This window comes from Phyllostomus hastatus, unplaced genomic scaffold, assembly GCF_019186645.2.
Source record: "Phyllostomus hastatus isolate PE091 unplaced genomic scaffold, TTU_PhHast_1.1 phas_scaffold_39, whole genome shotgun sequence".
NCBI classification, from domain to species: domain Eukaryota; kingdom Metazoa; phylum Chordata; class Mammalia; order Chiroptera; family Phyllostomidae; genus Phyllostomus; species Phyllostomus hastatus.
This window is the reverse complement of record NW_025334028.1, coordinates 33,335,254-33,356,178: the sequence shown is the minus strand read 5'-3', so window position 1 is coordinate 33,356,178 and position 20,925 is coordinate 33,335,254. Positions and strand designations below refer to the sequence as shown.

At 39.2% G+C, this 20,925-nt stretch overlaps 1 protein-coding gene across 13 annotated transcripts in view; it reads left to right on the top strand.

Moving 5' to 3' along the window:
• The window catches only part of DIP2C (disco interacting protein 2 homolog C), a 446,223-nt gene that overhangs the window by 261,420 nt on the left and 163,878 nt on the right, over nucleotides 1–20,925 (top strand). For all 13 annotated transcript variants that reach the window (XM_045820044.1, XM_045820049.1, XM_045820039.1 and 10 more), the window contains 2 exons: nucleotides 2,188–2,313; nucleotides 14,258–14,467. In XM_045820044.1, coding sequence (XP_045676000.1) covers nucleotides 2,188–2,313; nucleotides 14,258–14,467 — 336 coding nt within the window. The remainder of the gene's footprint in view (nucleotides 1–2,187; nucleotides 2,314–14,257; nucleotides 14,468–20,925) is intronic.

Genomic DNA, 20,925 nt, shown 5'->3' with positions numbered 1-20,925 from the left:
ATCTGGGTAAGAGTGACAACTCAGGGAGGCCCCTCATCTGTATATGAACTCCATTCAGATTCTTGACAAACCCTGGAACTGTGCATGCCTGTGGGAGACCAATAGAACAACTGCAGAGGCAATTCCTGGGACAGTCAGCACCATTCTAACATGGACTTTGGATTAGATGATAGTACTATATATAGTATTATATCTGTTCAGTTTCTTGATTTTTAGAATTTACAGGGAATGTCTTTGTTCTTAGGATATACGTTAAATATTTAAGTATAGAGTAGCATGCTATCTGCAATTTATTTTAAAATGATTATCAAAAATAAAACATAGATAAGGAGGGAAATGGGGTAAATGTAAACAATTGTAAATGTGGGGACAGCTTTACAACAGTTCTCTGTACTATTCTTGCATATTATCTGTAAATTTGTAATTATGCCCAAAAATTTTTAAAATGGGGTCATGTGACAGTTAAAGTATTTTATGTTTGAAGAATTATTGTCCTCTGCCCTCCTCACAGATGAACTCTTTACTTTTAGGTCATGAATCCAAGTCATTCATTTATCAGTTTTTAATTTGAGTGTTTAAGAAAAAAAAGCAATCAGAAACTTGATTCATGTCTCAAAGTATTTTGAGTCTAGTTGAGGACAAAAAGTAATGCATATACAAGCTGAACAAATAAAGCAAAGCTTGTTTATTGCATTTGGTACGTGATGTACTGTGTGACAGGCTGGCAAATGCTTTTTATAAAGGGCCAGATAACAGATATTTTCCACTTTCTGGGCCATTATGGTCTCTGCCACATATGGTGTGAAAGCAGACATCGTGTGGACATACAGGAAGGGTGCAGCTCTGTTCCAATGAAACATTATTTACATAAACAGGAGCAGGCTTTATGTAGCCCACAGGTAGTGGTTGGCTGACCCTTGCTCCAATGTGTTAACAGGGTGGAGTTTTCATAAAAACAGCAGGAGTACAGAATGGGTCATGGTGCATGCCATGGGCCCTGGGGTACTCACACCTTGGTTCAAACCCTGACAATGCTAGTTTGATAATCTGGGAGAGCATCTTACCTCCGCTTCCTCATCTGTAAAATGGAAATACTGAAAGCACCTTCTGCACACGATTGTGTGTGTTGTGAGTGTGGTTGTGTCTTGTCTCTCTGCTGTCCTGTAACTGGTTTCCTGCTGTCCACGCTCCTTATTCTGCAGTCTTCCCCACAGCAGCAAGAATGATCCCATCAAAATGAAATCAGATCATGTCCTTCCTCATAATCCCTTGGTGCTCCCTGTCAGACTTAAGATAGGAGCCAGACTCTTCACTGTACAAAGAGGCTCCCACCCCGTGCACGCCTCTCCCAGGGTTCTGTTTGTTCTGCCAGCACCCCTCACTCTCAGTTTAGGGCATTGGAACAGGTTTTACTCTCTTCCTGGACCTCCTCATCCGTATAGAGTGGCCTGGTTCATTTTTAACATTCAGATTTCACATCGTGAGAGCTCCTCCCTGGCCTTACAGTGAAGTATCCACTCAGTCCATTTGTTTTGCCTGTTTTAATTCTCTGCTCTATTTGCTTGTCTAAGGTCTGTGTCTTGCCCAATGCAAAATAAGATGCACTATTCACAGCACCTTTCTTCCTTATTCTTCACTGCACCTTTCTTCCTTATTCTTCACTGCACCTGCCCTGAGGAGATGACTTTACAAAGCAGGCAGCCAGTAAATATTTGTGAAGTTAATATAGTGAGTTAACACACAAAATGCCTAACACAGTGACTGGCCCATAACTGAGTTCTCAGGACATGTTAGCTAAAATTATTACTGATGGCTAGTCGAATATATATACCTCTCTTAATAGTGAAATGAATTATGAGGCTTGAAAATGGGAAGAAATACTTGAAGGTCAAGTTCATTCATCCTAAGAATAGAAAAGAAACACAGAAATTTGCAGCTGGTACTTGTTATTTATACAGAATCTGGGGTAATAAAATGAATAATTAAAAGTCTGCAATTGAATTTTATGTCTTCTTACTGGAACTATTAATCTAGCAGGTTCACTTTCGCTTCCCTCCCTACCCATTCATTAGTGACAGTTTCTGTTGGAAGATAAACCATTCCACAGGACCAGAGAGAAAGGAGGAAAAGCATGGTGCTTTCGGGATGTCCCTGAACAATGGAGTAATTCAGCTCTCTTTGTTTTAGACGTCCACACAGAAGCTGTTCAGGCAGCGCTTGCGAAACACAAAGAAAGGAAGATGGCAGTGCCTATGCCTTCCAAACGCAGGTCCTTGGTGGTGCAGACCTCGATGGATGCCTACACACCTCCAGGTGAGCAGCAGGCCCACCGTCTGCTTTGTAAAGTGGCAAGTATGCCTTAGAATTAATTCACTACCGGCCCTGCAATTGTAATCTTACTAGCTTTCAAAATAATGGTGCTCTAATTCAGATTTTGTTAACTATAGGTCCAGAAACAGTATATATGCTCTAAAGTAAACTTGGAAGGAAATTTACCCTTATTATGTGTGTGTATGTGTAGATGTATATTTTAAACTTTTCACTGAGACTCATAAATATGAAAGACTTAAAGTCTTATAAAATTTTACTTAGTAATTCATATAGCAGAAGTGTTTATACCTCTATAGTTCTAACTGAACTTGCACTTTCTTCTTTTTAGACTGGTATGTACATATTCTCAAATCTTTAAAATATTAATATAGGTACAATCATACCTCAGTACTTGTCGGCTTCAGAATCCATCAAACCCTGTATTCGTTGCATTTTGATGAGGGAAAAATACACTTAAGCACTCAGTGCTTGCTCAGACTCATCACGCTTGCTAGAACTTGTATGAGTGATGACACCACCCCGCAAGATAAAATGCTTCATTGTTCAGTACCAGTCGGTTTCAGCACTTGTCACGAGTTCTGGGAATGAAGTAACGATGAGTACCGAGGTACCACTATATATTGTAATGTTGTATTAAAAAAACAAAATGAATTGAAAAATTTAGGCATTTACCTTAATTTGGGGTCACCAAACTTTTCCTTAAAGTGCAGATAGTATTTTGGCCTTTGTGGACTATAGTGAATGGGTATGGCTGAGTGCCAATAAAACTTTATTTATAAAAATGGGCAGAGGGCCAGTTTGGTCAATAGTCCTGCTAACCTCTGATCTAAGTGGGTCAAGGTAATATCCCATTTACATTTCTGATTTTGATACTGTTTTTATTTAATCTTGAATCTTATATAACTACTTAAGTTCTCTACTTCAACCTCACAAGTAATTATAATTTGTATCTCTTCATCTTCAAAAACAAAGTGAAGCACACAGTTTAATCATCCAGGTATATATCACAAACATGAACGATTGAGCCTAATCTACTTGATTTTTTGTGTGTGATTTTGGTTCTAGCATTATTTATGTCATTGTTGCCACAGAACTGTCTTCTCCATAGACGTAAGTTACCTTGTACACTACTTTGTACAGTTTCATATGCCACCATCTTTGTTCACAGGAGAAATTTAAGGAGCAATAAGAATAGTGGAAAGCATATTATACCACACTTTGGGGAATTATTGAAGTTTAACCCTGAGTGTTTGCAAGCAGTGAGGTAATGAAGCTCCCACTTCAACTCAGAGATGTGGTCAAGTACTGATATATCCAGTAATTCTCCAGACAGCTCTTAAATATTCAACTTTGCATCCCTTTAAAGGTGAAAGTCCTGAGCTTTATAAAACAAGACAAATAAATAAATAGTATGCATCTTACTCTTTTTTAAAAATTTATTTAAGATAGTCCAACAAATGTTCTTTATCTCAAGAGTATAGTATTCTTGTTAGAAAGAGAGTCTTTTTTTTTTCTTTGGCCAGTTTGTTTACTCTTCTTTCTTTATGTTGAGCCTCAACGTAATTTTGGACTATTTAAAAATCAACATAATTAATATGGTTAATTCTGTTTATTTAGTTTGTTATGATTTACCAAAATTTATAACATGGTATAAATTTTTAGTTTTATATATTGTCTGTGCACTGAACAGAGTGGGCTTATAAGGATAACAAACCAACTTAAGATATTTTTAACCAAATGTTTGGAACTAGTCAGTTTCCAGGAAGATGGACATTCTTCTGAGCCACTTTTTATGAGAAATGTTGAGTTTAAAGTGCAAGAAGTAATGTGATTATTCACGTACATGCTTTTCCCCATGTTAAATTCACCCTCAGAAATGTTTTTGTGTCATGAGTAATGAAAGGACCTTCAGAAAAACAAACCTTATACAGATGTCTTTGCAAAATATAAAAGAACATTGTTGGAAATGTTTTTGGAAGCTCTAAAACCGAAAAATATAATACTGAAATAAAATTTTACTGGATTGGATTAATATCGGATTGTAAAAGGGAGATGAAGTCTTTGAATTTTAAGAGATATCAAGAGAAATTAACCAAACTTAACAGAAAACCAGAAGATTAAAGTAAAATTAACAGAACCTCAAGCATCTGTGGAACAATGTTAACATACTTGTAACTGGAATCTAAGAAGGAGAAAAGAGGAGAAAAACTACTTGAATAAATGAAGATCAAAAACTTCTCCCCCCACCATTTTTCCTCCATTACAAAACTTCTTAGGTTTATGTAATCACCACATATAGCTTCAGAAGTGTGGTGAACCCCAAAGCAGGATAGTCTAAAAAGAATCAATCCTAAGGTCATAAAAGTCAAAGTGCTAAAATCCAAAGATTAAGAAGAAATTTTAGAAGTCATCAAAGGAAAACATATGCATACATTATATATGGGAGAACAATTATGTGAATAATAACTGATATGAAGGTACAGTAAAATCCAGAAAACAGTGGAAAGTCACCTTTAATGTCCTAAAAGGAGGAGGGAAGACCTGTCAAGTCATATCCCATGAACATATCCTTCATAATCAAGGATATAAGGGGAAATAAGGACACAATGAGACACGTGAAAGCTGAGAGAATATGGTGCCAGCAGAGTTGCACTACAAACATGCTAACAGTGGCGTATGGGCTGATGGGGAATAATACAAGGTGAAAACTCACACCTGTAAAAAGGGAAGAACACTGAAAACAAAAAATAGATGGACAAGCATAAAATTCTCTGTTTTTTCCTCATAATTTGCTTCAAAATAGCAATCACACAAAAGACGGGGACAGGTAAAGGGACTTATACTGTTGTATGGTCATTATATTTGTGAAGGTAGGAAGCAGTTTGCAGTGTCAGATTTGAAGAGCAAGTGGTTAACAATATTGACCTGATACAGGATGCATATTGCTGGCCCTAGAACAACCGCTATACATGAAAAGAGATACGGTTAAGCATAGACAGCATAACAATGGAACTCAAAAAAACATGTGGTTAATAGAAAAGAGGTCAGGAAAAAACAGAGATTTAAAAATATTAGGAGGAATGAATGGAAAACAAGTAGTAAAACGTTAGCTTTAAAACCTCTTGTACCAATGATGGCAATAGATGTAAGTGGACCAAACATCCAATTAACAGAGACTGTCAGATTGGAAAAAAGTGAATATACTGAGTTGGTCACAAAGTTTGTTTCTTTTTTTTCCATAAGATGGCTCTAGTAGAATTTAATGTTTTTAACTTCATTCAAAACAATTTCATTAGATTGTATTGTGACAGCTGTCATATCAGCATGAATTTTAAAAAACCTTATCAAAATTGGTGAATATTTGGGTAGCCATTTTAATACTAAAGATGGAAGAAAATAAGCAACATTTTTGGCATATTATACTTGATTGTTTCAAGAAAGGAAAAAATACAACTGAAACGCAAAAAAAAGATTTGTGCAGTGAATTGAGAAGGTGCTATGACTGATTGAACATGGCAATAGTGGTTTGCAAAGTTTCATGCTGGAGATTTCTTGCTGGATGATGCTCCACAGCCCAGTGGATCAGTTGAAGTTGATAGCAATCAAATCGAGACATTAATTGAGAACAATCAACATTATACCATGTGAAAGATAGAACACATACTCAAAATATGCAAATCAATAAAGTTATTGCTGAAAATGAAGAGTGTGTTTTTTATTTTATGGAAGAACCATATGAACTTTTGGCCAACCCAGTATATACATCTATATGTTGTTTATAAGAGACATATTTACATATGAAAACAAAGAGAGTTAAAAAAATGATGAAAAAGTATTAATGCAAACCTTAGGCATGAGAAAGTAAACAAGTCTATATTAATATCAGACAAGATAGACAACAAAACAAAGTAGTGTAAGATATAGAGAGACATTTCATAATGGGAAATGAGCAATTCACTAGGAAGATATAAGAATGAATATTTTTGCAGTATACCTAAAAACAGAGCATTGTAATTTATAAAGCATAAACTGACACCCTGTCTGGTGTGGCTCAGTTGGTTGGGCATCATCCTGTGAATTGGAAGGTCACTGGCTCAATTTCTGGTCAGGGCACATGCCTGGGTTGTAGGGTTGGTCCTCTGGGGCACGTACAGAAGGCAACCAATTAGTGTTTCTCACATCAATTTTTCTCACCTTCTCTTTTTCTTCCCTTTCTCCCTCTCTAAATCAAAAATAAAATAAAATACTAAGCAGGCACAGGGAAGGGGAAAGTAGAAAAATTTAATAACAACAACTGGAGATTTTTAAAATCTTTATTGTATTTTTTACATTACCTTTTAGTCCCCTTATACCCACCTCCCCCCAGCAATCATCATAATGTTGTCCATGTACATGAGTCCTTTTTCCTTTTTGCTTAATCCTTCCACTCTCTAACATCTCCCTTCCCAGCTGTCATCCTGCTCTCTATGAGTCTGTCCCCATTTTCCTTGTTAGTTCAGTTTGTTCATTAGATTCCACATTAGATTCCGGAAATCATATGGTATTTGCCTTTCTCTGACTGGCTTATTTCACTTAGCATAATGAAATAAGTTCATTTTATAATAAAGTGAAATTCACTTAAGTTTTTCTCCAGATCCATCCATACTGCTGCAAAGGGTAAAATTTTCTTACAACCAAGTAGTATTCCATTGTGCGAATGTCCCATAGTTGTTTTATCCATTCATCTGTTGATAGACACTTGGGCTGCTTCCATATTTTGGTGATTGTAAATAACACTGCAGTGAACACAGGGATGCTTCTGTTCTTCTGAATTAGTGTTTTAGGTTCCTTTGGATATATTCCCAGAGAGGAATTGCTAGGTCAAAAGGCAGATTCATTTTTAATTTTTTGAGGTATCTCCACACTGTTTTTCAAAGTAGCTACACCAGTCTGCATTCCCACTAACAGTGCAAAAGAGTTCCCCTTCTTCCACATCCTCTCCAGCACTTGTTTGTTGGTTTATTGATGATAGTCATTCTGACAGGGGTTAGACAGTATCTCATTGTGGTTTTAATTGTGCATTTCTCTGGTAATTAGTGACGTTGAACATCTTTTCATAATGTCTATTGGCCATCTGTATGTCCTCTTCAGAGAAGTGTCCATTTGGGTCCTTTGCCTGTTTTTTTAATTGGTTTGTTTATTTTATTGGTGTTAAGTTTTGTAAGTACTTTGTAAATTTTGGCTATTAACCCCATACCAGATATATCCAAAAATATATTCTCCCATTCTGTGGGTTGTTTTCTTATTTAGTTGATGATTTCCTTTGCTGTGCAAAAACCTTTTAGTTTCATGTAATCCCATTGTTAATTTTTTCTTTTGTTTTCCTTGCCTGGGGAGATATATCCTATAAAAAAATTGCTATGAGCAACATCTGAGATTTTGCTGCCTACATTTTCTTCTAGGATTTTCATGGCTTTGGGTCTAACATTTAAGTTTTTAACCCATTTTGAATTTATTCACGTGTGTGATATAAAAAGGTGGTGTAGTTTCATTTTTCTGCACACATCTGTCCAATTTTACCATCATCATTTATTGAATAAACTATCTTTAGCCCATTGTATATGCTTGCTTCCTCTGGTGAATATTAATTGACTATAAAGTGACACGTGCCCACCTGCCTGCAGTGAGTACGGAATGCTGTGGATGGTTCATCGAAACACGAGAAAAACATACACAGAGACAACCAGGTCCTGTGAGGGAATGGGGACAGAATGGCCACCCTCTCTCAAATGGGGAGAGCACCCCATGTCCATACCCAAGCAGATTTTTATTGAGAAAACAGACTTAGTTTGTGGATTCACAGTCTGGCAGAAAAGATCAAAAGATGTAGGCAACTTACAAATGTGGGGACAGAACTCCCGCTGTGCTTCTGGGCAAGGTTTGTGTTCTTTAACATATGAAAGAGCTATAGGTTCCAAAAGTTTCCTGCCTGTGCTTTTAAATTCCAAGTTAATAACATCCTCCAGCAAACAGATCTCACAGGATCTTGCATATTCTATGTCCCAGGCCTGATTACCCCGGGGGTCCGCTGTTTCTGGTCTGGGCTGCCCCTGCAGGCCTGAGTTAACAGAGAAGACAAAGGCAGCCAGGAGACTTGGATTTCTCACATCCAAGAACAAAGACTCAGGCTTTGAGAAAGCCAAAGGGGCCAAGGGTTGATGTCGATCACCCCTTCATTTCCATAGCCCTGTGAGTTTCTTCCCAGAAGCCTCCACATGATCATGCCTGTCTTAGGCATTTCCCTCCATGGGAATCTTACCTGTCATTGGCTAACTGATCAAGGTAGGAGGTTTTGGCACAGAACAGGCAGCATTCATACCAGGGAAATAAGTTTTGTCTCCTTCAGTGGCTCCTGGTCTGGAGGTCTTTCACTCAGCCTAAGTCACGGGGGTTATAGCTTCCTAAGACCAGGCAGGGCAGCCCCCAACAATAAAGGTGTGGGTTTATACTTTGTTCCATTGATGTGTTTTCGCCATGTATTATAGGAGACCATTCTGCATGGTGTGGGCTCAGCTCCCACTCGGAGATGCACAGGACCCATGCCCACGGATAGGTTCTCTCGTGGGGAATCAGGCCTGCAATGTGCCTAGGCTGCTTTGAGTCTCGCTCTTGCTAAAAATCTCCCTCACCCTGAATTGAGGACATTTACTGCAAAGTAACTTCCTAAAATCCATGCTAAACCTTCCAAGGATGAGTATAACCAGTTCAACTACTTTTCCCTTTTCGCTTGCAAATATCCCTCTTCTGTGATGTAATTAGCAGCATTGGCTCCTTTGTTTTCTGTAAAAGGTAACCACCTAAAGCGAACCTGTGCGTAGTAAATGAGGACCATCATGTAATGTGCCGAGAAACCCAATAAAGGCCGGTGATGGCAAGGGCCAAGGCTTTTGCTCCCCTTGAGAGAAAAGCTGTGCTGTCCCTTTTCTTCCACCAGACTCTGTAGTCCATGTGAATGTCTCATTTCATCCATAATGATGCGGTCACTGAGGGATGGTGTCTGCATCAATGTGTACCATGCCATTTTGATTACTATGACCTTATAGTACAGTTTGATATTAAGTAGTGTGATTTTTCCAGTTTTGTTCTTTTTTCTCAAAATCGCTGTTGCCATGCAGGGCCATTTGTGGTTCCATATAAATTTTTGAAACATTTGTTCTAGTTCTATGAAATACATCATTGGAATCGATAGGAATTGCCTTCAATCTATAGATTGCTTTGGCTAGTATGGACATTTTAATGATGTTAATTCTTTCAATCCATGAACATAGTGTGCCTTCCACTTAATTTGTGTCTTCTTCAGTTTCTTTCTTCAGTGTCTTCTAATTTTCTGAATACAGGTTTTCTACATCCTTGGTTAGGTTTATTCCTAGGTATTTTATTCTTTTTGAAGCAATTGTGAATAGGATTGTTTTCTTGATTTCTCTTTTGGTTAATTCATTATTGGCATATAACAATGATGCTGATTTCTGAATATTGATTTTGTATTCTGCTTCTTTGCTGAATTCATTTATCAGTTCTGGTAGTTTTTTGGTGGAGTCTTTGAGGTCCTCTGTACAAAATCATGTCATCTGTGAATAAAGACAGTTTTACTACTTCCTTGCCAATTTGGATGCCTTTTATTTCTTCTTGTCTGATCATTGTGGCTAGAATTTCCAGTACTATGTTGAATAAGTGAGGTGAAAGCAGACATCCCTGTCTTGTTTCTAATCTTACAGGGGAACATTTTTAGTTTTTGCCCATTGAGTATGATGCTGGTAGTGGGTTTGACGTATATGGCCTTTATTATGTTTAGATATGTTCCCTCTATTCCCACTTTTGCTGAGGGTTTTTATCATAGAGTAGCACTGGATTTTGTCAAAGGCTTCTTCTGTATCTATTGATGTGATGATGTGGGGTTTATCCTTCATTTTGTTTATGTGGTGTATTACATTTATTGATTTGCCAGTGCTGTTCCAACCTTACACCCCTGGAATAAATCCCACCTGATCATGATGTATGATCTTTTTGATGCACTGCTATATTTGGTATGCTAATATTTTTGAAGATTTTAGCATCTATGTTCATCAGGGATATTGGCCTATAATTTTCTTTCTTTGTAATGTCTTTATCTGGTTTTGGAATTAGGATAATGCTGACCTCAAAAATGAGTTTGGGAATCTTCCCTCCTCTTGAATTTCATGAAATAGTTTGAGAAGCAGAGGTGTTAGTTCTTCTCAGAATGTCTGGTAAGATTCCCTTGTAAAGCCATCCAGTCCAGAACTTTTGTTTGTTGGGAGATTTTTCTATATTGCTTCAGTTTCAGTAGGGGTAATCTGTTTATTCAGATTCTCTGATTCTTCCTGATATAGTTTTGGAAGATTGTATGTTTCTAGGAATATATCCATTTTGTTCAGGTTGTCCAGTATAGTTGTTCATAATATTTTCTTACAGTTCCTTGTATTTCTTTGGTGTCAGTTGTTATTTCTTTTTTGTCTTTTTCTTAATGGTGTCAGTTGGAAACAGAATTATGACCCCTCCAGAGATATCTATGTTCTGATTCCTAGAACTTGTAAATAGATTACCTTACATTACAAAGGGGACTTTGCAGTTATGATTAAGATCCTGCACTAGGCAGTTATCTTGGACTACCTGGGTGTACCCACTACAATCAAAATGTCCTTATTCAGACAGAAAAAGACAAATGACATTTGACCTGACTTTTATATATAATCTAAAAAAAGAAAAGAAAACAAAGGCAAAAACTTCATAGAAAAAGATAAATTTGTATTTCCAGAGGCCAAAGGTAGGGGAACAGGGAATTAGAGAAAGGTGGCCAAAGGGTACAGACTTCCAGTAACAAAATAAATTAGGCACTAGGGATGTAATGTGCAATGTGATGACTGTAGTTAACACTGCTGTATGATAGATGAAAGTTAAGTGAATAAATCCTAAGAGTTCTCATCACAAGGAAAAAAATTTTTTGCACTTTCTTTTTATTATATCTATAAAATGATGGATGCCAACCAAACTTAATTGTAGTAATCATTTCACAGTATATGTAAGTCAAACAATTATGCTGTACATGTTAAAATTATACAGTAAATCAATTATGTATCAATAAAACTGGGCAGGGGAGGTCCTCAATAAGAGAGGGAGGAGTGTGAAAGTTAGGATAAGAAAGACAATGGAACCAGAGGTTGGAGGGTTACACTTTAAATGAATGGGCCAGGAGCCAAGGGTACAGGTGATGCAAGCACCTCTAGAAAGGGCAAAGGGAAAGACCCTTCCTTAAAGCCTCCAGCAGGATTATAGCCATGACAACATCTGGATTTTAGACTTGTGACCTCGAGAACTGTAAGATAATAAATGTGTTGCTGTAAGCCACTGACTTGGTGGTGATTGTTACATTACACATAGGAAAATAATAGTGTCCTTTGAAGCATAAGGGTTTTTTATTTTGATGAAGTTCAGTTCATCCAGTATTATGTTATGGATTGTGCTTTTGGAAGTTTTAGAAATTTCATAGTCTTAGTTCTTTCATTTAAGTCTGTGATCCATTTTTCATTTTTGTTTGTGGTGTGAGGTAAGATCTATGGGATTTTGGCAGGTTTTTGGTTGCTGTGGTTTTTTGATATGAGAATATCCAGTTGCCTAGCAACATTTGTTGAAAAGATTATCTTTTTCTCATTAAATTATCTTGAGAACTTTGTCAAAAATAAGTTGACTACAAATGTAAGGGTTTATTTCTGGATTCAGTTCTGTTCCAGTGATATATATGCCTATTCATGAACTAATATCACTGCCTTGATTACTGTATCATAGTAAGTTTTGCTATCAGGTAGTGAAGTCCTCCTTCTTTCTCAAAATTATTTTGGCTATTCTGGGTCCTTTGTATTTCCAAATGAATTTTAGAATAAGCTCTCAATTCTCCATAAAAGAAAGCCTTCTCAGATTTTATTAGGTATTACCTTGAATTTTTGCTTTATGTGTTGCTAAGGATTTTATCCTTTTTGATGCTCTTGTGAATGGAATTGTTTTTTTTTTAATCTAATTCCCAGATTGTTCAGTGATAATATCTGTATATATAAAAATATTTTATGTCTTGTATCCTGTGACCTTGCTAATCTTGTTCCCTAATTCAAGAATTTTTTGGTATGTTCTTCGGGATTTTCTGCATACAAAATTGTCATCTGTGAATAAAGACTATTTTACTGTTTACTTTCCAATCTGGATACCTTTAATTTATTATTTTTGATGTATTTCACTGTCTAGAACCTTCCAAATAATGTTGAATAGAAGTGTCAAGGAGGGATAATCTTTGCCTTGTTCTTGATCTTAAGGGAACATATTCAGTCTTTCACCATTAAATACAATGTTAGCCATTGGTTTTTATCGATGCTCTTTATCAGGTTGAGGAAGTTGCCTTATATTTCTGCTTTGCTGAGAGGTTTTCTCGTAAGTGGGTGTAAGCTTTTGTGAAGTACTTTTTCTATAACTTGTAAGGTTAACTTGGGGTTAATAACAATAATTTGCATTTGAATGTCAAATCAGCTTTAATTTATGTTCATAGGTATAATCCCAGACACCACTTGGTTACAATGTACTATAAATTTCATATGCTGCACAATTCGGTTTGCTAATATTTTTTGAGGATTTTTGTGTCTATATCATGAGGGATATTTTTCTCTGATGATTTGTGCAGGGTTTGTGTGTGTGTGTGTGTGTGTGTGTGTGTGTGTGAGAGAGAGAGAGAGAGAGAAGGTAGGCTAGGAAATGAAAAACTATTAAAGGGCATGAAAAAACTTTCTGGGGAGATGTCAATATGTGGTATGGGTATATACATTTCTCAAAAGTCTTTAAAAAGTTTTTGTCATAGTGACAACAAAATATTATTGTAAATATCCTTTATAAATATTGTTATGTTTATAAAGTCCTGTCTTGATTTAAGATAAGCTCTCATTTCTCTTATTCTCATTAAATGTTCTAGAGCTACTCACATCCTTTTTTCCCTCCTGGCATCTTATATCACTCCCCTGTAGGTAGGATCCTAATGTCAGGATTACACTGAGGTTTAAGTAACAAGTGCACAAGTAATTCACTTTTGGAAACCTTGCTACTAAGTAAAAAGTTATTAAATGAAAGATATTTTTCTGAATTTTAATGAAAAAAGTGATGTGTTTTATCTCAATCTAAGATACACAAGTTTCACAGATAGAAAAATAAATGTAAAAGCTTTATAAGAAATGAATGTAAAAGTAAATAATTTAGTTTGATCATAAAGTGTAATGTGATGATCTGTTATCCTCAGCAAAGGAGCAGGCAAGGTCTTGAGCCTATAGGTTGGTCGAGAAGGTGGGAGGCACTCGCTCTGAGATGTGTTCTTCCTTCAACACCGTTACCTTCACTGATGTCTCACTCTTTGGGGGTGGGGGGGACTGTGCATGTTTATCTTGCACTCAGACTAAACTCAAAAGTAAATTATAGTTCAGAAAACCACCTTGGGACCAAATAAGGGCCACAGACATCTCACTTTGAAACACATGAAGGTTCAACATCTCTGAGAAAATGCTGCCCACGATAGCCTCACTTGGTGTGTGCGTGCAAAAACATTTGGCTTCTTCCCAGACTGTTGAATGGAGAACATTGATGAGTGTGTCTTAGTCTGAGATTCTAATGTACTCCCCTCCCTGCAGAAAAAGCTTTTTGTAGCAATTTATTTTAAGGTGTTTTGAAGAAAAAATTAATTATACTAAAACGTAACTCACCTGAGAAATGGTGTAACTTCAAGAGTGTTCAAAACAAAAGTTGCTAAACTGTCCAGTACATGTGTGAGGTAGGTCTGTGTTTGTGGTGTTTGATTAGGGTGTGCTTCTTTGTTCTTCTGCATAATAACTCTCCCATCACACAGATACCTCCTCTGGTTCTGAAGACGAAGGCTCCGTGCAGGGGGACTCCCAGGGGACGCCTACCTCCAGCCAGGGCAGCATCAACATGGAGCACTGGATCAGCCAGGCCATCCATGGCTCCACCACCTCCACAACCTCTTCCTCATCCACCCAAAGTGGGGGCAGTGGTGCCGCCCACAGGCTGGCCGATGTCATGGCCCAGACGCACATAGGTGAGTACCTGTTGCTTCATGATTCTCATTGTACCTGTGTGACCCGGAGTAGCCAAGTCCCTATGTAGAAGTTTGTCGATCTAGACATCACATCCTTGGAATCCACCCGAGATTCCACAAAGAGTCCCACTCTAGCTCCTGGTCTGCTTTGTGCTTTGATTTTCCTGTTCTGTGAAACCATTGGTTTTATTATTTCTCAGCATCCCAGATTTCTCCTACAGCTGGAATTCAGGAGCTTGCTGCTCATAAAGGAATGCACTTGTTCTTTAGGGAAACTTGCAGCCATATCTGTTTACATGTTTTTTTCTTATTTGTGTTAAAATATGCTCCTAAATGAAATTTTAATACTGCTAATAAGCAGGCATGGAATTGTAAAGTGTGTTTACCATGATTTGGGAATCATTTAAGGAATCAGAGGGCTTTAATCCCTACTGTTTTCTGGCATAGTTATGTAGATTTCTCCGGTGGTTCATGCCATTTTATATGTAGGTTCTATGGTGAGATCTTCTATATTGAAAAAGGCACAAAATTAGGAAGCATTGCCTGAGATGTTTGGAAATAGTGTGAAAAAGGAGATTAAACAAGAATTATTAGAGGGAAAGAGAGTGATTGTATGAGCAGTGTGGCTGTTTCAAATGTGGGTAAGTGAGGTGCACGTTCTTCTGCCCGCACTTGTGCCAGCCACTCGGTTGCCAGGGAAGTGGGTCCTTACAATGTGCAAAAAGAACAAGTATGATGTCCAGGTCTGTTCTGATCCATTTTTAGCTGTATGTGATGATTTTTAAACATCTCGGTAGTATCAGAAATGAGACCATGTGTCTAAAGCCAGGACACGGGCAGCCCTCAGGAGAGCTGGGTCTGGTCTTGCTTCTCCCATGCGCGGCTGCTGGCATCTTCACAAGCCACTTCTCTATTGTCTAGTTTTGTAGTGGGGGAAAAAAGAATAGTAATTTCTTTCCTTTGTACCTCTAAGAACTGTTGTGAGTGAAAAGGAGAAAATAGGAAATTTCTTCCAGATTTTTTAAAGTAACATTCAAATGCAATGTGATGGTACTAAACTTCAGTATGAGAACTTTTTGGTAGTGTGGACACTGGCTAATGTGCACTATGACTCTATTTGAAGTCATAATAAGTTAAAAATTAAACAGAAATGTGGGACCATTAAATATTTTTAGATAATAAAATGTCTTCCTGTGTGTGTTAGAACCTGAGATAGCGGCTGAGGTCCTGCCCTTATGCCTGACCCAGCACTTGCTCAGGGTCAGGCATTGAAGTCCCTCCCCTCTGCCCCTCACACCGACCCTGGAAATGCGTGTGTTCTGACCCAGTTCCCCTCTCAGGAAGTGTCGGAATCTTGCTAAGAGAAACACATAATTTTTAACAAATTAATTACCGCATTTGATTTTCTCTTTGTGAATTTGCACATGGAGTCCTGGAGAAAATGATAGTGAAGAGAATTAAATTTACCAAGACTATAAGAGGGTGCATGATTCATGTACATAAGTCTCAAAGTAAACCTAAATATAGCTTTTTAATGTCTGACATTTCAGTAATTTCTATATTGGCACAAAGATAAGTTCCTAGAATATCTGGGGCTTTTCTGTAAATATTAAAAAAATAGAAAGCAGTGGCAAAATAATAAAATGTAAAAAATGAGAAATAAAAACTTTATTCCTGTGGTAAAGCAAAAGAAGTAAAAAGTCAGAGAATTGACAGCATTTGACCTTTTGTTGAGATCACTGAAAGGCTACAAATAATATGTGTGTGTTTTAAGGAATTTAAGGTAAAATAAACCACCATCTTGTGCTTCTAAACCCTCATAGTAAGGGCTCGGGTAGTGTCTACAGACACTTCTTTGCCCAGCTGGTTAGCAAGTATCTTCTGTCTCCATCTCTCTTTTTTGATGTTCTTTTTCTTCCCCCTGGAAAAGGAGACTCTATTGCTAGACTTCACTCTTTCACCTTCATTCTGGATCTCAGCTCCTCCCAAATCTGCTAGCTTAGTGCTAAGCTCTTTTGCATCTTAGCTGCCCTTTGGGTGAACCCTAGCTTTGGGAGTTACTGACTGATCACCTCCGCTCCAGCCTGCCCACATCTGGTTTCCTTCCCACTTCTGATTCCTTCCTTCCCTCCTGGTGGCTCATCTCCTTGCCCTGTTCCTCCATTCTTGCCAATTCCATCCTCTCCCAGTTTTGAAGGCCACCTGCTCCTCCTTAACTCACACACCTGCATTTTCCACTGTGAAGTCCCTCACCAATCTTTCACATTCCAAAGTGCCTCTGGGAACCACCCATCGGCACACCCTGTACCCTGAGGTCAGCTTCTCTCTTGCTGTTATAGTCCCAGGAGCAGGCCCAGTGACCTCAGCTGCCCTTGGCTCCTCCTTCCCTGGTACCATCCATGCCCGTGTCCTTGGCATTTGGCTACTCATGGTCTTGCGAGCCTTATCTCTCTCCCTCACTGCTCCCAGGGCCCTGGTTCCAGGCACTCCCCTCCCAGCTGGACCATTGCAGCCCCTTCCACCCTATCACCCTTCTTTTACAATGTCCTGTATCTTGCATCCCTGTCAATGTTGTTAGGGCACCAGTCTGTAGGTGCCCTAAAGACAGTAACACCCAAAGCTAGACAGTCTGATCCTGCCTCTTTTCTCAAAAAATGCTTTGGGGATTTTTATCTCTCAAAAGTGATTTTCTTTATTTGGATTTTATACTTAAAGTAATGACTTTTGGACCCACAAGTGTTCTCACCCTTTATCCACTGTGCACCCTGTTTTGCAGGAATATCTGACCTGACTACACTTTGGTATACATGAGAAAACCCATCTATTTAGCTCTACTTTTCCAATGTTTAAATGTATTTAATTCAAAGTGGTGACACAGCCATTTACACTTTCTGCATGTGAGTTTCACAGATTCTTTCTTGAGGGAAAAGCATCCCCACACAAGGGGTTAGAACCAGCGCAGAGGAAGCGTGCAGGTGTGGGCGACCAGGGCCTGATGCCCTGATGGCAGTAATCACATCACGAGAGATGTAAGGTGTGTTGTCACTTACTTCCCTCAGTCACAGTGAGGAGTAATGCTATTATTCTGCAAACAGAAGACTGAGGCTTAGAGTTGACAGGATGCTCCTGGCAGCCACCTGAGGAGTCAGACTCCCATCTGCTTGGTGGCAGAGCCTGGGGGACACTCTGTGGTCTGGGTCTCTCCTCACTTTCTTTGTTCCATTGCTTGTTACAAATGGAAAGGGAGCTCTTTTCAGACAAAGTGCAATGAAACTTCACACAAACAGTAAAGGTTTCCGTGTTGCCATTGCTGTTGGGGCCTTTCATCATACATTTGAGTGTGGACAAATATCCAGACACTTTTGTCCGAAGTGGAAGATTTTTGTTCTGACCTACCTTAGAACACACTTCTGCAGTTCCTACTTACTTCCTACTATTGCATTTACTGCCCTGTGGGATTTTCATGGCAGAAATGTGGGCATGAGGCAGTTCCAGGTGTGAGAACCTGTGTAATCTTGAACTCAACCCTGACTCTCGGGACGTTGCTGAAAGGGAAGTTTTGACATAGAACCTTTAAATCTGTTTCTGACCATCTCCAGGTTTAGTCCATGGGTAATTTGCCTGCACATTTGAAAAGCAGCTGTGAATCACCATTATCACTATCACACTCACATGTTCACACAAACACACACTCAAACACGCATTTACGTGCTCACACACATAGGAAAAGTTGATCAGCAGGAGACAAGGTACGCAAAGTATATTGCTCTGTCCCTGAGTCACTATTAAAGGAATCAGAAGATAAATCCTCACATGATATTTTGTCATGTGTCACTTTTAGTCAAGACACCAGTTAGAGCTTCCCTGTGAGGCACTTCCCAGGAGACCCAGGGAAAGTGGACTTCACTGCTGAAACCAAGGAGGAACGTCTTCTCTTCCAGCTGGTTGCACGTGGAAGACATGTTGCTGCAGTGAGTGGTCCAGCTGAGCCCCCAGCCGCACAGCTAATTGTGACTCCCTCAAGAGCCAGCTCTTCCCTTCACCATTGTCTTTTGTTGAGATCACAGCTAGTGGTTAAACTTTGTTCACCTCCATGTTCTCACACAGGGACCTGGTTTTTCACCACCATGTGAAGGGCATGATCACGTCATTTTAGGAAGCTGGGGCAGCTGGGCAGACCAGGTGGGGCCCAGATCACAGGTACCTTGTTTCTTCCTTTCTTAGTGAAAACAGTGGTCGAGTTGACAGGAAACTGGGATGGGGCATTCTTAGTGTACAGAAATGTTGGTTCCTTTGATCATGTTACTCATCGTATGTCACCAGTCAGTGGACCACAAACAGATTGCTTTTTACACATTAAAACCAGATTTTCTACTGTTCTCTTTATTTGGGGACTGAAAAATAATTAACATGGCTTAAAAAGTGGGTGTTACCACCATGACCTCTGTGGATTTCAAATCATACAGTTAGAATTAAAGGGCAATTCTTTCTAGTGGGTGTTAGAACTGGATGCATTTTATCTAGTCGTCAGCTGTTCTTTAATTCATTCATTCTTTGAACTATTTCTCTAGCATTTGCTGAGCAGACAGTGTGGGCTGGTATGGGTTACTTTAGCTTCTGAGGAGGACACAGGAAGCCAGACTGAGCTGGACGCCTGCCCGGGCAGGTGATTAGGAAGAGTCGAGGAAGCAGGGATTTCCAAGGCCAGGTTCAGCAGGGAACTAGCCTGGACCTGGAAATGGTCCCTGCCAGAAACAGCTGTGCAAGTGGGGTAGATTACTGGCAAGAGGAACAGACTAAAACCCTGTGTGGGGTAGAGGTTGGGTGGGGGTCAAGGACTGAGGTGAGGCCTATATACTGATTTTGCCAGAGCAGTGTGCAGAGGCTGCCATGAAAGATGGCAGAGCGGCACTTCCTTCCCACCTTGCTCTTGTGCCCATTTTGAATTCCTGAGTCATGGGGAACCCATGTCAGCTGCTGATAGCAAAAGCCGAGCAGAGGTAGGTGAAGCCGAACCCACCCCACTGAGGGCAGATGTGAAGGTGTCACAGACAGCTCTCAGGGAGTGTTCACAGTGGAGGTGACACTTGACAGGTGGCTAGAAGGATGGTTGCCATTTTTCTCGAGTCAAAAGGACTGGGGAATTTATCTAAGAAACAGTGGGGCGTCTTGCTCAAAAGATAAAAGCCTGCTCTAATGAACATTCTTTTTTTTTATTTTCATTTAGAATTCATTGAGAAAGCTGTTAGTTTGAACAATAGGGAAATTTTATTTTTGGTCCTGACAGCCCTAGCTTAGTGGGTTGGGCATCATTCCACAAAACAAAAGGTCGCTGGTTCAATTGCCAGTCAGGGCACATGCCTGGGTTGCAGGCCAGGTCGCCATTTGGGGGTATGCGAGAGGCAACTGAGAGATATTTCTCTCCCTGTTTTTCTCCTTCCTGTCTCCTCTCTCTAAAAATAAATAAACATTTAAGAAAAAAATTAAAAAATAGCATCTATATGAAAACAGTCAAAAAGGCACAGAGTGTATGTGCCCTACACCTCCCTACATCAGAAAGCAGCTAGAAAGGCAACCTGGGAGACCTTGTGCTAACCCCGGAAGTCTCTGCGCATCCTCTGAGTTCCCTTTGAGGGTTAATCTTCAAAATGCTCCTGATGCAAGTAGACTCCACTGGCCTCGTGCCTAGAGCTGGCAAGCATCTTTGGCCTTTGAACCTTCACCCTCAACTTGATTCTACTTTTTCCTACCCATCAACAAATGTTTTCTGAACATCTGTTATGTCCAAGGTTTTAAAAAATAGTCCCCCAAAGATAGATAACCTAGTTAAATACTTGCAATCCTGATCTTTATCAAAGTAAAACAGGTTACAGTACTTCACTGCCGCATCAGCATGTCCTCTGGCTTCCTAACAGGAGCAGCTGCTGGGCTGATGGATCCCACAGTGACTGCATAAGCGAGGAGTTCGAAAGGGAGTGGGAGGGGAGGTGTCATCTAAATAAATTTGGAAAGTACTTAGAAGTCACCCAGCTGTCACTGTTCCTACTTTTTAATCACGAGATGTGTTGGAATCATTTTTTCCAGCTTCAAAATGGAAACACGACAGTATTCTTGCCGTCCAACACAAAGACGGATTGGCTGTTTATCACCAGTGATGAGGCTATAGCATCACCCAAACCAGAGAATCTGGATAAAATCGCAATGCAGTGTACCCACACTATAGCTGCTTTTATTTTAGATTCTAATTTGAAAGTCTGTTCAGTTCCCATCAGCATCTATTGTATTTTCATCTGAAATACGAGGCCCCAGTGAGTGTGCTACTTGGCCATGTAGAATTAGATCATTCTGCCACATGAAGTAAGGTTGATTTGGCAAAAGCACTGGTAGAGATGAATGGGAGGATGAACAGTCTCTGAATCATTGAAGAGGTGATTTGAACGGTCCTCTTGTCTTGCTCT